The sequence below is a fragment of the Oncorhynchus gorbuscha genome, linkage group LG19 (assembly GCF_021184085.1).
Source record: "Oncorhynchus gorbuscha isolate QuinsamMale2020 ecotype Even-year linkage group LG19, OgorEven_v1.0, whole genome shotgun sequence".
NCBI lineage: Eukaryota > Metazoa > Chordata > Actinopteri > Salmoniformes > Salmonidae > Oncorhynchus > Oncorhynchus gorbuscha.
Window position 1 is genome coordinate 1,126,092 of NC_060191.1, and position 15,394 is coordinate 1,141,485.

At 48.2% G+C, this 15,394-nt stretch overlaps 1 protein-coding gene across 1 annotated transcript in view; it reads right to left on the minus strand.

Moving 5' to 3' along the window:
- Window positions 1–781: 781 nt before the first annotated feature.
- Window positions 782–15,394, minus strand: part of LOC124005571 (SNF-related serine/threonine-protein kinase-like) — a 57,603-nt gene continuing 42,990 nt past the window's right edge. Inside the window, 5 exon segments of the mRNA XM_046314963.1 lie at window positions 782–1,699; window positions 1,701–1,985; window positions 1,987–2,716; window positions 5,906–6,040; window positions 14,848–15,060. Of these exon segments, the coding sequence (XP_046170919.1) occupies window positions 1,319–1,699; window positions 1,701–1,985; window positions 1,987–2,716; window positions 5,906–6,040; window positions 14,848–15,060 (1,744 nt within the window). The 3' untranslated portion in view covers window positions 782–1,318.

Consider the following 15,394-nt stretch of genomic DNA (forward strand, 5'->3'; position numbering starts at 1 on the left):
ACTGGTATCTCTGTCCTCCTCCTCTACCTCTCCCAGCTGTATGGTGACTGGTATCTCTGTCCTGCCCTCCTCTACCTCTCCCAGCTGTATGGTGACTGGTATCTCTGTCCTGCTCTCCTCTACCTCTCCCAGCTGTATGGTGTATCTCTGTCCTGCTCTCCTCTACCTCTCCCAGCTGTATGGTGACTCTCTGTCCTGTCCTCCTCTACCTCTCCCAGCTGTATGGTGACTGGTATCTCTGTCCTGTCCTCCTCTACCTCTCCCAGCTGTATGGTGACTGGTATCTCTGTCCTGCACTCCTCTATCTCTCCCAGCTGTATGGTGACTGGTATCTCTGTCCTGTCATCCTATCTCTCCCAGCTGTATGGTATCTCTGTCCTGTCCTCCTCTATCTCTCCCAGCTGTATGGTGACTGGTATCTCTGTCCTGTCACCCTACCTCTCCCAGCTGTATGGTATTTCTGTCATGTCCTCCTCTACCTCTCCCAGCTGTATGGTGACTGGTATCTCTGTCCTGTTCTCCTCTACCTCTCCCAGCTGTATGGTGACTGGTATCTCTGTCCTGTCCTCCTCGACCTCTCCCAGCTGTATGGTGACTGGTATCTCTGTCCTGTCATCCTATCTCTCCCAGCTGTATGGTATCTCTGTCCTGTCCTCCTCTACCTCTCCCAGCTGTATGGTGACTGGTATCTCTGTCCTGTTCTCCTCTACCTCTCCCAGCTGTATGGTGACTGGTATCTCTGTCCTGTCCTCCTCTATCTCTCCCAGCTGTATGGTGACTGGTATCTCTGTCCTGTCATCCTATCTCTCCCAGGTGTATGGTATCTCTGTCCTGTCCTCCTCTACCTCTCCCAGCTGTATGGTGACTGGTATCTCTGTCCTGTCCTCCTCTACCTCTCCTAGCATCTAATTTAAGTGCTTACCCTTTAACTATCACATGCTACTACTTACCCACTGTTAAAAGTTTGGTATTTTGTACCCCAAAATATAGTTAATCTAAAATCAAACCAACATCCATATTTATGTTTACATCAACACCCCAACTCACCTTAGAATTGAGTTAAGTTCTGTTACCTCGGCTCATTCCAGGGGGAGCTAGTGATGTAGCAGAAACAAAACAAAAGAACCCCCTGCAGCATGCAGCTCATAGGTCCTAGTGAACAAACACAAACAATAACAAGTGTCATCTTTTAAGACAACAGCAGAAGGCAGGTTGTGATGGGGAGGTGTTCTGAGGTCAGACGTATGCTACAGCGGTGACTGTGGTTGGACAGATTGGACTGGCAGAGTGGTGTCAGAGGGTCGCCAGGGAGTGTGTGTCATATGACCTGGCAGCAGCTGGCCTGAGAGGTGCACAGGAGCCCTTCTCTAGGGCTGCGCTGGATGTTCACAGAGATGCTCTTTTCACACAGAGGTAGCTGGAGAACATTCTTTCTCAGGTTGTTCAGCTTGTTATTCTCCTTGGTGGCCAGGGCCAGTTCGCTAAGTGCTGCTGCTGTTTGGTCTGTGTATGACCTTGGAGTGTTGACAGCGGTGGTGGGCAGAGCGATGGTGTCTAACTCCAGGTCCAAGCTGCCGTTGGAGCCGATGCACATCTTCCAAGAGGACCTCTCCTGTGTCTTGACGCTGCCAGCTGACAGGCTGCTGGACAGACTATTGGACAGGTTCTGAGGGTCTATGATGAACTGGCCCATCCCCCCCTGCCAGGCCGGGGCCTCCACTTCTCCCCCTGTGCTGTAACTGGGAGCTGAGACACAGGCTCAGGAGCTTCAGGCTCTCCACCAGCTCTGCTGCCCCGGGGCTGCGGGAGGCACAGTGTCTCCGCGTGGACCCTGAGCCTGAAGACGAGTGGTTACTGCTGCCGTTAGAACAACTTGAGGGGGAACCCTGTCCCTTACCACCTCCCCCCCCACTACTACCACTCCCTCCATTGTCACTACTCCCCCCACCTCCCCCTCCAGGAGGACTGCCCCCCTCCCCGGGGGGGTTTACTCTGCCCTCCACTGCTCCCTCCACCATTTCCCCCTGAGTTTCCAGGCGGGCCCTCACTGCTGTCCCTGCGGTTCCAGCTGTAGGTGAAGCCTGTGTCTTTGTCCAGACGCCGGCGGTGGCTCTCGGAGTCGTCGTCGCTGGTCTCTGAGCTGGAGCAGGACGAGCCGCGGCCTTGGCTCTTGCGGCGGTGATAGCGTTTCTGAGTGGTGCCCGGCGACCCGGCCGCTGCAGCAGCAATGTTCATCTTTAGCCGGCTGAGTTTGGGTGGCAGACCCTCGTCCATGTCGAAGTCGTCGTCTGACTCACCCTCCTCCTCAAAGATCTGGTTGAGGACTGGCGCGCTCTTCCTGGAGGTCAGCCGGTTGGTGATAGATGGAGCCTTGCGACGCAGGATCACTTGGGTGGACAGAGGGGACGGGTCCTCTTCCTCCTCTTCATCCTCCTCCACCCTGAACAGGCAGCTGCGCTGCTTGGCTGAGGAAGTGGAGGGTGTGGGGGCCGTGGCCCCAGCTCTAGGGGGTCCAGAAACGGGGGCAGGAGCACCGGAGGCCCCTGCGTTGCTCTCGTCCCTGCGGAGCTCCAGCAGGCCTTTGGTGCGGTGTCCGTTGAGAAGGCTCTCAGCGCTGCGGGCGGGGGACTGGGGACCACCAGCGTGGCACATGGAGGAGGCTGCCAGACTGTCCTCGATGTCCTGATGCATGTCAATCTTCGTCGGCCAGGACTGCCTGGAGGGGCAGAGAGCAGACCAGAGTTACCCAAACTATTCCCCTGGTTAGTATACACTGCAATGACTTTATATAGAGTCAGAGGAGAAAATAAACAAAGATAAAATAAACAGTATGAATTAGAATGAGTTCAGATGATTCATGTGTAATCCAGTCCTGAACTGCTGAACCTGACTGAACAGCTCAGTGAGTCAACATTCTTCTAATGTAGAAGGTCCTTGTTGACATGGCAGAGTGAGAAAACAAACAGAACAGAGCACTGGGGATCTCTCTCGACGGAGCCCGGGCATGTCCCAGCGGCACGCAATCTAACACAATTAATCCCATGGTCGTCCTGCCTGCCGGGTGCATGTGTGACCCTCCACGCTGCTGCATGGCGGTGGAGGCTGGGTCGGGTCACCACAGGGCCCTTAGTGCTGCTCTGCCACCATCCTAGTTAATTCAGCCAGGCTTTCAAAAGGCATAACTACAGTAGAATCTCTCAGACACACACCTCAGCTGTGTGACACTGTTCAGACTGCATTCACTCTCAACCTCAGACGACCCTGACAGACTCTACAGACAATCCCTGAAGCCTACTACCTGATGAAGCTCAGCTTCAGCCCACGATGGCACAGAGAGCGCGGGGGCACTATGCTAACGCACTTAGCGTTCGCCCTCTTGTACAGGTCACTATTTTGGGCATATATAAACTGGCATGCATGATACACAGTAGACTGTTGTTATTCCTAAAAATAATTGAACCACTATCACATTGTTTTTTCTGTTATGATGCCATGTTGCCTGATGCCACACGCTGACAGTGTTTGTGTTAAAATACAGAACAACCCTCAAAAACTAAGTGGTGAATGGAGGAGCGCAGGCCTGTAGAAACAATAGATGTAGAAACCTGTACTGCTGCACTACACATGACAGTGGATTTGACTCACATTCTGCTCCTGCTCCCAGGGGGCCACGACCCAGCAGCTAAAATTGGGCCTTTTCCCTCCGAGCACCTGTTTGGCGATGGGTTTCAGGCCAAATGGGTTACAGCGAGCAGGCCAGGAGGGAGCAGCTTTAGCCTGCATGTGTTTGATCTCTCCTCTTCCTCCAAAAGGAGTGGCTCCCTCTCTCTGCTTCTCTCTCAGAATATCAAAGCCAGACTTCCCCTTTCTAGGTCGCTCCAAAGCATTTACTGCAGTCAGCCTTAACAACACGTCACCACGTTGAGGGATCACATGACCAGAGGGGGCGGGATGGGAACGAGACCATGAGGAAAGGACAGCATGGGTTCTCCTCCTAATGCCAGGCACGGTCAACGACACCAAGCAGAGCAGCACCCACAGCTACTGAAGCACAAGAGGTCAATTACTGTCAGAGCCTTGGCTGCTTCCTCCTCCTGGTCATTGAGTCGTTGTCATTATGACAATCTGAATGGCCCCAGTAAATGGATGAGTGTGTGTAGCAGGCTATTAAACAGGCATTGGTATTGCAGTAGGAGTGGTTGGATCTGGTGGGTTTCATCTGGAGGGGATAGATTTGGTGTTGTGTGTGTGTTGCATGTATGAACAGTTCAAGTTGGACGTTTACATACACCTTAGCCAAATACATTTAAACTCAGTTTTTCACAATTCCCTATGTTTAATCTGAGTAAAATTCCCTGTCTTAGGTCAGTTAGGATCACCACTTTATTTTAAGAATGTGAAATGTCAGAATAATAGTAGAGACAATTATTTATTTCAGCTTTTATACATTTCCTGTGGGTCAAAAGTTGACAAACTCAATTAGTGTTTGGTAGCATTGCCTCTAAATTGTTTAACTTGGGTCAAACGTTTCGGGAACCTTCCACAAGCTTCCCACAATAAGTTTGGTGAATTTTGGCCCATTCCTCCTGACAGAGCTGGTATAACTGAGCCAGGTTTGTAGGCCTCCTTGCTCGCACATGCTTTTTCAAGTCTACCCACAAATTTTCTATAGGATTGAGGTCAGGGCTTTGTGATGGCCACTCCAATACCTTGACTTTGTTGTCCTTAAGCAATTTTGCCACAACTTTGGAAGTATGCTTGGGGTCATTGTCCATTTGGAAGACCCATTTGTGAGCAAGCTTAAACTTCCTGACTGATATCTTGAGATGTTGCTTCAATATATCCACATAATTTTCCATTCTTCACGATGCCATCTATTTTGTGATGTGCACCAGTCCCTCCTGCAGCAAAGCACCCCCACAACATGATGCTGACACTCCCGTGCTTCACGGTTGGGATGGTGTTCTTCGGGTTGCAAGCCTGCCCCTTTTTCCTCCAAACATAACAATGGTCATTATGGCCAAGCAGTTCTTGTTGTTTCATCAGACCAGATGACATTTCTCCAAAAAGTACGATCTTTGTCCCCATGTGCAGTTGCAAACCGTAGTCTGGCTTTTTTATGGAGGTTTTGAGCAGTGGCTTCTTCCTTGCTGAGCGGCCTTTCAGGTTATGTCGATATAGGACTCGTTTTACTGTGGATATGGATATTTTTGCACCTGTTTCCTCCAGCATCTTCACACGGTCCTTTGCTGTTGTTCTGGGATTGATTGGCACTTTTCACATTAAAGTACGTTCATCTCTAGGAGACAGAACGCGTCTCCTTCCTGAGTGTTATGACGGCTGCGTGGTCCCATGGTGTTTATACTAGCGTACTATTGTTTGTACAGATGAACGTGGTACCTTCAGGAGTTTGGAAATTGCTACCAAGAATGAACCAGACTAGTGGAGGTCTACAATTTTGTTTCTGGGGTCTTTGCTGATTTCTTTTGATTTTCCCATGATGTCAAGCAAAGAGGCACTGAGTTTGAAGGTAGGCCTTGAAATACATCCACAGGTACACCTCCAATTGACTCAAATGATGTCAACTAGCCTATCAGAAGCTTCTAAAGCCATGACATCATTTTCTAGACTTTTCCAAGCTGTTTAAAGGCACAGTCAACTTTGTGTATGTAAACTTCTGACCCACTGGAATTGTGATACAGTGAATTATAAGTGAAATAATCTGTAAACAATTGGAAAAATTCCTTGCATCATGCACAAAGTAGATGTCCTAACCGACTTGCCAAAACTATAGCTTGTTAACAAGAAATTTGTGGAGTGGTTGAAGAACGAGTTTTAATGACTCCAACCTAAGTGTATGTAAACCTCCGACTTCAACTGTATGTGTTGCATGTGTGTGTGTCACCTGAACTGGGCCTTGATGTTGCTGGGGCTGGAGGAGCGTGTCTGGACCTCCTTCTCCTGTTTCTCTCTCAGGATCCTCTCAGCCAGCAGGAAGTAGGTGGCAGTGATGTGGTTGTACTTGTTGGTCTCCAGGGCTCTAGAACAAACACCATGGACAGAACATGTTAGGACAGGCTGGGAGAGAAGGCCAAGAGAGGGTTACACGCCCACACACGAGAGACAAGTACGGTATGTCAACAGGCAAGTCACCGCAGAGCAAACCCAATCACGTCGGCATTTGACGTATCTAAAATCTAACAAAGCAACACAACAGGTTCTAACCTTTCGTTGCCCTCTAACCCCTCTGGAGTAAATGACAGTAGGTGGCTGGTTCACGTCCCTCGACAGCCTCTGGGATTCCTCTACGCTGTGCTAATGAACAATCAAGTGAAATCCTCAGCCAAGTGCTGTGGTGTGTGTGTGTGTGTGTGTGTGTGTGTGTGTGTGTGTGTGTGTGTGTGTGTGTGTGTGTGTGTGTGTGTGTGTGTGTGTGTGTGTGTGTGTGTGTGTGTGTGTGTGTGTGTGTGTGTGTGTGTGTGTGTGTGTGTGTGTGTGTGTGTGTGTGTGTGTGTGAGAGAATTTAACTGTCTGTCTGTCAGGTGGGAGGTGGGGGCTTCAGCGGGACAATCTCTTAAATGCCTGGGAAGTGGGGATAAATCCTCTGGCGTTTACTCAAGACTCCCTGTATCCCTCTGCTCTCTCCTCATCATCAGTAAAGCCCTTCCTTCAGACAGGGTTAATATCCCTCTGCTCTCTCCTCATCATCAGTAAAGCCCTTCCTTCAGACAGGGTTAATATCCCTCTGCTCTCTCCTCATCATCAGTAAAGCCCTTCCTTCAGACAGGGTTAATATCCCTCTGCTCTCTCCTCATCATCAGTAAAGCCCTTCCTTCAGACAGGGTTAATATCCCTCTGCTCTCTCCTCTCATCAGTAAAGCCCTTCCTTCAGACAGGGTTAATATCCCTCTGCTCTCTCCTCATCATCAGTAAAGCCCTTCCTTCAGACAGGGTTAATATCCCTCTGCTCTCTCCTCATCATCAGTAAAGCCCTTCCTTCCGACAGGGTTAATATCCCTCTGCTCTCTACTAATCATCAGTAAAGCCCTTCCTTCAGACAGGGTTAATATCCCTCTGCTCTCTCCTCATCATCAGTAAAGCCCTTCCTTCAGACAGGGTTAATATCCCTCTGCTCTCTCCTCATCATCAGTAAAGCCCTTCCTTCAGACAGGGTTAATAAAGAAGGCCCGTGTGTGTCTGTGAAAGACGGCTGGCAGCGGGCCTGCTGCTTTAAAGTGGAGCCAGTATGTGTGTTTCAAATCACATCCATGATTCATAATCAGGGTAGGAGGCTAAGGGAGGGCTGCTGTTGGGTTCACATGCTACAGTTCAACACTCTGGTCTCTTATCTGCTGACTGAGGCCCCTCAGATGATTCATGTTCAGGGTAGGAGGCTAAGGGAGGGCTGCTGTTGGATTCACATGCTACAGTTCAACACTCTGGTCTCTTATCTGCTGACTGAGTCCCCTCAGATGATTCATGTTCAGGGTAGGAGGCTAAGGGAGGGCTGCTGTTGGGTTCACATGCTACAGTTCAACACTCTGGTCTCTTATCTGCTGACTGAGTCCCCTCAGATGATTCATGTTCAGGGTAGGAGGCTAAGGGAGGGCTGCTGTTGGATTCACATGCTACAGTTCAACACTCTGGTCTCTTATCTGCTGACTGAGTCCCCTCAGATGATTCATGTTCAGGGTAGGAGGCTAAGGGAGGGCTGCTGTTGGGTTCACATGCTACAGTTCAACACTCTGGTCTCTTATCTGCTGACTGAGTCCCCTCAGATGATTCATGTTCAGGGTAGGAGGCTAAGGGAGGGCTGCTGTTGGGTTCACATGCTACAGTTCAACACTCTGGTCTCTTATCTGCTGACTGAGGCCCCTCAGATGTTCAGGTTCCGTTATATGCGTTAGTAGTACTGATGTCAGTGGTGAGCGTGACACAGAAACAGGTTTGGTGGGTTGCAGAACCCGTAATATGAAAAGGACAAATGAAGAGCAGACTAAGGAACATCATTCATGCCTCCACAGCAAATGGCATAGTCGGTCAAGGCAAAATGCATTCTGTCAAATACCTCGTCACTTGCAGAAGATTAACGGCCATCTGCAATTGTGTGTGTGTGTGTAGGTTAGGTCTATGGCGGTCATTCAATTTTGTCATCTGGTATTTGTCATGCAAATAACTGTTGGTCTCATGGTAACTGACCGTTAATTAAGATAAACATGTTTAGCTGAATAAAATGGAAAGGATATCTTCTCCAAACCTTTCCAAGGGTGTGTGCTCATGCTGCTGTTCTGTGTTGAGCGGTCAACAAAGAAACTGGTCCTGCTATATGCTTCATTTAGAGTTATTTATGATACTTTAGCTGTGATATAAAACATCTTAACATAGAGCCTAATGTTGGTACATTTTAAAGACTGCATGATGCGACTAATGATTTGAAAAAAGTTGCATGAAAGGCATGAGCTCTGTTCTGTTTCTTGCACAGGCTGCACACACTTCATCAGTCTCTCATTCACAATTTTACAAGTTCTTGATAATATTCTCACCCATCAGACTATTCTCAATTTAATCTGGTCTTTACATACAGCCTACTAATATTATTTTTTGATTTAGAATGGCACACAAAAAAACTAATTGTAATCCGTAGCCTGCACTGGAACAGTGGAATGGAGGTTACGTGCAGCGCGTCCATTGGGGCGGCAGCGTAGCCTAGTGGTTAGAGCGTTGGACTAGTAACCGGAAGGTTGCGAGTTCAAACCCCCGAGCTGACAAGGTACAAATCTGTCGTTCTGCCCCTGAACAGGCAGTTAACCCACTGTTCCCAGGTCGTCATTGAAAACAAGAATGTGTTCTTAACTGACTTGCCTGGTTAAATAAAGGTAAAAAAATAAAAAATAAATAAAAAAAGGCTCGGGGAAGCTTTCTCTTCCCCAAAACTGCATAGCCTAATTAGCCTTACCTCATCTATACAGAAATAAATCATTCAAAATAGGCTACAGTCGCATTGCTTTGCTTTATCTTGGCCAGGTCGTAGTTGTAAATGAGAACTTGTTCTTGTTCTCAACTGGCCTACCTGGTTAAATAAAGGTGAAATAAAAATACAAAATCATGATTTGGCCAAAGAGGATCATTAGCTAAAAAATAATAATTGTGGATTGTTCTAAATCGCATTGCCTACAGTTGGAAGGAAAGGCAGCGTGCGCAATTTGGGCAGATTATTGTTGAGTTGCGACTGTCTGAAAAGTAGAGAGGCCAAGCCAGACATATCGCAATATTCAAAATACAATCGCGGGAAAACAGATTGGAAAACAAATTGTTATTGCTGTAAAGAGAAGACGAGGAAAATACTAATTTGTCCTTTAGTTATCAAAATTCTCAACTTAACTGAGCGAACAACAGTAGAGCCTATTTTATTGGCACCAGCAGAGACAGAGCAATATGTCCGGTGAGTGCACATTGTGCAGATTGACTATTTATCATTGTTGGGTCAGTGCCACTTTAAAGTGAGTTATTGGACAACAGTTTCCTGCTCCACTTTAGATGGACGTCATATTCTATTTGTCTCCCCTGATAATGGACAACGTCGTTTTCATTGATTGTTCCTCAGTGTCAGCAGAATAGGCTACTCTGTCATTTGTCATTAAAAAAGATTCTGCTAATGTCTCCAGTCATATAAAGTGTAATAAAATTGCATAAAATGTGTTTACAAAAGACCACATTTTTCTGATCCAAAGAAGAAACCTATCTGATAGAGCCTAGGTCTACTCTACACTATATGCACTCAGCCTTGCATTTAAACGGTCTTTTTTGCAAACAGTGATGGAGTTATATTATTAGCCTATGACTATCCACTCATCACATTATGAATAATAGGCATCTTACATAAGTCTGCAAATGCAATGATGCTTTATTATAAAGGTGCACCTTTATGGTGAAAATGTGCTACTCACACCACTCCTATGTATACCAGGTAGACTACACCGGTTGGAAAGAGGATTAATGTACTACTCACACCACTCCTATGGTCTGCTAAATGACTTAAATGTAATGTAATGTAATATGTATACCAGGTAGACTACACCGGTTGGAAAGAGGATTAATGTACTACTCACACCACTCCTATGTATACCAGGTAGACTACACCGGTTGGAAAGAAGATTAATGTGCTACCCACACCACTCCTATGTATACCAGGTAGACTACACCGGTTGGAAAGAGGATTAATGTGCTACCCACACCACTCCTATGTATACCAGGTAGACTACACCGGTTGGAAAGAAGATTAATGTACTACTCACACCACTCCTATGTATACCAGGTAGACTACACCGGTTGGAAAGAGGATTAATGTGCTACCCACACCACTCCTATGTATACCAGGTAGACTACACCGGTTGGAAAGAAGATTAATGTACTACTCACACCACTCCTATGTATACCAGGTAGACTACACCGGTTGGAAAGAGGATTAATGTGCTACTCACACCACTCCTATGTATACCAGGTAGACTACACCGGTTGGAAAGAGGATTAATGTACTTCATTTGAAGAACGGAGCAATAAACCTAGCAGCAGGAGAAAGCTGGGATCTTCTTTTAAATAGTGGCCAGTCAAAACTGGTTTCACAAACAAGATTGCGCAATAACTGAGCTTATAAGAACACGTTTCACTAGGCTCTGTGCTCTATGTGCTCTGTAGGCTATGTGCTCGCCAACCGTGTTGCAGGGCTCCTAGGCCTATAGACTAGGCTATGTGCTCACCAACCGTGTTGCAGGGCTCCTAGGCCTATAGACTAGGCTATGTGCTCGCCAACCGTGTTGCAGGGCTCCTAGGCCTATAGACTAGGCTATGTGCTCGCCAACCGTGTTGCAGGGCTCCTAGGCCTATAGACTAGGCTATGTGCTCACCAACCGTGTTGCAGGGCTAGGCCTATAGACTAGGCCTATAGACAGGGCTCCTAGGCCTATAGACTAGGCTATGTGCTCGCCAACCGTGTTGCAGGGCTCCTAGGCCTATAGACTAGGCTATGTGCTCGCCAACCGTGTTGCAGGGCTCCTAGGCCTATAGACTAGGCTATGTGCTCACCAACCGTGTTGCAGGGCTCCTAGGCCTATAGACTAGGCTATGTGCTCACCAACCGTGTTGCAGGGCTCCTAGGCCTATAGACTAGGCTATGTGCTCACCAACCGTGTTGCAGGGCTCCTAGGCCTATAGACTAGGCTGCACCAACCGTGTTGCAGGGCTCCTAGGCCTATAGACTAGGCTATGTGCTCACCAACCGTGTTGCAGGGCTCCTAGGCCTATAGACTAGGCTATGTGCTCACCAACCGTGTTGCAGGGCTCCTAGGCCTATAGACTAGGCTATGTGCTCACCAACCGTGTTGCAGGGCTTCTAGGCCTATAGACTAGGCTATGTGCTCACCAACCGTGTTGCAGGGCTCCTAGGCCTATAGACTAGGCTATGTGCTCACCAACCGTGTTGCAGGGCTCCTAGGCCTATAGACTAGGCTATGTGCTCACCAACCGTGTTGCAGGGCTCCTAGGCCTATAGACTAGGCTATGTGCTCACCAACCGTGTTGCAGGGCTCCTAGGCCTATAGACTAGGCTTAGAGTTATTTGGCCACGTTAGTTGTGATAAAAGCTTTATCAAAACATATGGGATTTGAAAAAGTTGCAAAAATCATGTGCTATTTCTTGCCTTAGACGGCACACACTTGGTATCATTTACAAGTGATAATATTGTCACCCATTAGACTATTCTCAATTGAATCTTGTCTTTACATATATTAAATAATATAAGTAGGAAATTCATTTAGATTTAGAATGGACCATTATCATGCACCTGTCTGAAGACGGAGGGAAAATACATGTCATCACATAAATAGCGAATGGAGGATGCTTTTCCCACGGTCCATTTTCATGCCAGCCAGATAGACGATTCCTGTTGTAAAGACAAGCAATGTGCTTAATATCAGGGAAATTGAGAATTAAATATAGTAAGCCTATAGAAAGCTGATGGGATCCTCTTAAGAGGCCATTAAATCGAAGTTTGAATAGCCTATAGAAATGTTGCGCAACACAAACTCATGATTTTCCATTGCATTTATGTCAGAGTAGATAGAGGGACAATAGAGCCCTGAGTACCAGGCCATTAGGACCTGATGGAGGGACCGTAGAGCCCTGAGTACCAGGCCATTAGGACCTGGTGGGACCGTAGGGCCCTGAGTACCAGGCCATTAGGACCTGATGGAGGGACTGTAGAGCCCTGAGTACCAGGCCATTAGGACCTGTTGGAGGGACCGTAGAGCCCTGAGTACCAGGCCATTAGGACCTGATGGAGGGACCGGAGAGCCCTGAGTACCAGGCCATTAGGACCTGATGGAGGCCGTAGAGCCCTGAGTACCAGGCCATTAGGACCTGATGGAGGGACCGTAGAGCCCTGAGTACCAGGCCATTAGGACATGTTGGAGGGACCGTAGAACCCTGAGTACCAGGCCATTAGGACCTGATGGGGGACCGTAGAGCCCTGAGTACCAGGCCATTAGGACCTGGTGGAAGGACCGTAGAGCCCTGAGTACCAGGCCATTAGGACCTGGTGGACGGACCGTAGAGCCCTGAGTACCAGGCCATTAGGACCTGTTGGACGGACCGTAGAGCCCTGAGTACCAGGCCATTAGGACCTGATGGACGGACCGTAGAGCCCTGAGTACCAGGCCATTAGGACCTGATGGACGGACCGTAGAGCCCTGAGTACCAGGCCATTAGGACCTGATGGACGGACCGTAGAGCCCTGAGTACCAGGCCATCAGGACCTGATGGAGGGACTGTAGAGCCCTGAGTACCAGGCCATTAGGACCTGATGGACGGACCGTAGAGCCCTGAGTACCAGGCCATTAGGACCTGATGGACGGACCGTAGAGCCCTGAGTACCAGGCCATTAGGACCTGATGGAGGGACCGTAGAACCCTGAGTACCAGGCCATTAGGACCTGATGGGGGGACTGTAGAGCCCTGAGTACCAGGCCATTAGGACCTGATGGACGGACCGTAGAGCCCTGAGTACCAGGCCATTAGGACCTGATGGAGGGACAATAGAGCCCCGAGTATCAGGCCATTAGCAAGTTTGGTAGGCTACTAATGACCATCAACAGCATCAGAGCACAGTTTTAGAAAAGCCTAGTTCCTGAGACTCAACGGTCATGTGGAATTTGACTGCAGTCACGACTTGTGACCGTCGGTGTGGCGGTAATACGGTCGCCATAACAGCCCTAGTATAGGTACATGTTTGTATACCTATACATAAAGAAAGAAACGTCCCTTTTCAGGACCCTGTCTTTCAAAGATAATTCGTAAAAATCCAAATAACTTCACAGATCTTCATTGTAAAGGGTTTAAACCCTGTTTCCCATGCTTGCTCAATGAACCATAAACAATTAATGAACATGCACCTGTGAAACGGTTGTTAAGACACTAACAGCTTACAGACAGTAGGCAATTAAGGTCACAGTTATGAACACTTAGGACACTAAAGAGGCCTTTCTACTGACTCTGAAAAACACCAAAAGAAATATGCCCAGTGTCCCTGCTCATCTGCGTGAACGTGCCTTAGGCATGCTGCAAGGAGGCATGAGGACTGCAGATGTGGCCAGGACAATAAATTGCAATGTCCGTACTGTGAGACACCTAAAACAGCACTACAGAGAGACAGGACGGACAGCTGATTGTCCTCGCAGTGGCAGACCACGTGTCACAACACCTACACAGGATGGGTACATCCGAACATCACACCTGCGGGACAGGTACAGGAAGGCAAAAATAACTGCCGGAGTTACACCAGGAACGTACAATCCCTCCATCAGTGCTCAGACTGTCCACAATAGTCTGAGAGAGGCTGGACTGAGGGCTTAATAATAATAATAATAATAAATGCCATTTAGCAGACGCTTTTATCCAAAGCGACTTACAGTCATGTGTGCATACATTCTACGTATGGGTGGTCCCGGGGATCGAACCCACTACCCTGGCATTACAAGCGCCATGCTCTACCAACTGAGCTACAGAAGGACCAGGCTTGTAGGCTTGTTGTAAGGCAAGTCCTCACCAGAAATAGTGTGAGGACAAACCCACCATCGCTGGACCAGACAGGACTGGCAAAAAGTGCTCTTCACTGACGAGTCGCGGTTTTGTCTCACCAGGGGTGATGGTTGGATTCTGGTTTTATCGTCAAAGGAATGAGCATTACACCGAGGCCTGTACTCTGGAGCTGGATCCATTTGGAGGTAGAGGGTCCGTCATGGTCTGTCACAGCATCATCGGACTTAGCTTGTTGTCATTGCCTGCAATCTCAACGCTGTGCGTTACAGGGAAGACATCCTCCTCCCTCATGTGGTACCCTTCCTGCAGGCTCATCCTGACATGACCCTCCAGCATGACAATGCCACCAGCCATACTGTTCGTTCTGTGCGGGATTTCCTGCAAGACAGGAATGTCAGTGTTCTGCCATGGCTAGAGAAGAGCCCGGATCTCAATCCCATAGAGCACGTCTGGGACCTGTTGGATCGGAGGGTGAGGGCTAGGGCCATTTCCCCCCAGAAATGTCCGGGAACTTGCAGGTGCCTTGGTGGAAGAGTGGGGTAACATCTCACAGCAAGAACTGGCCCCCCCTTTTGACCCCCCCTTTGTTCAGGGACACATTATTCAATTTATGTTCAGTTTATATCTCAGTTGTTGAATCTTGTTATGCTCAAACAAATATTTACATATATTAAGTTTGCTGACAAAAAAAGCAGTTGACAGTGAGGACATTTCTTTTTTTGCTGAGTTTATGTCTATGTATGTGTGTTTACTTACTCTACTATGGGCTCTCGGTCTGCGATGTCCCCCAGCACCATGCGCTGTATGATCCCGTTGTGCTCGTCCTCAGACAGGCTCTTATGAGACACCAGGGGGGTGTTGAACTTGGTGGCTGGGGACGGGTCCACCCCCTGCAGCCAGGCATGGCTCTCTATCTCCTCCAGAGACGCACGGCCCTTCGGGTCCCGCTGCAGCATCCGGCCTACCAGACTAGAGGGAGGAAAAACTACTCATTGTTTTTGTCATCATTGATTAAAATTGCTCTTATAGGTTTGCTCTGGTAATGTAAGATGTTTTATCATGCCAATAAAGCTCATTGAATTGCACTGAGAGAGAGAGAAACAGAGGCAGAAAAGAGAGGGCACCATGTTAGTCACATTGCAAACGACCACAGCATCCCCTGTGTTGGCACAACTACCATATAACCAACAGTTATGGATGAAGACAGTTCACAAAACATCCAGGACACCTTCCTAAAATTGAGTTATACCTCCCCCCAAAAAGTATTTAGTCAGCCACCAATTGTGCAAGTTCTCCCACTTAA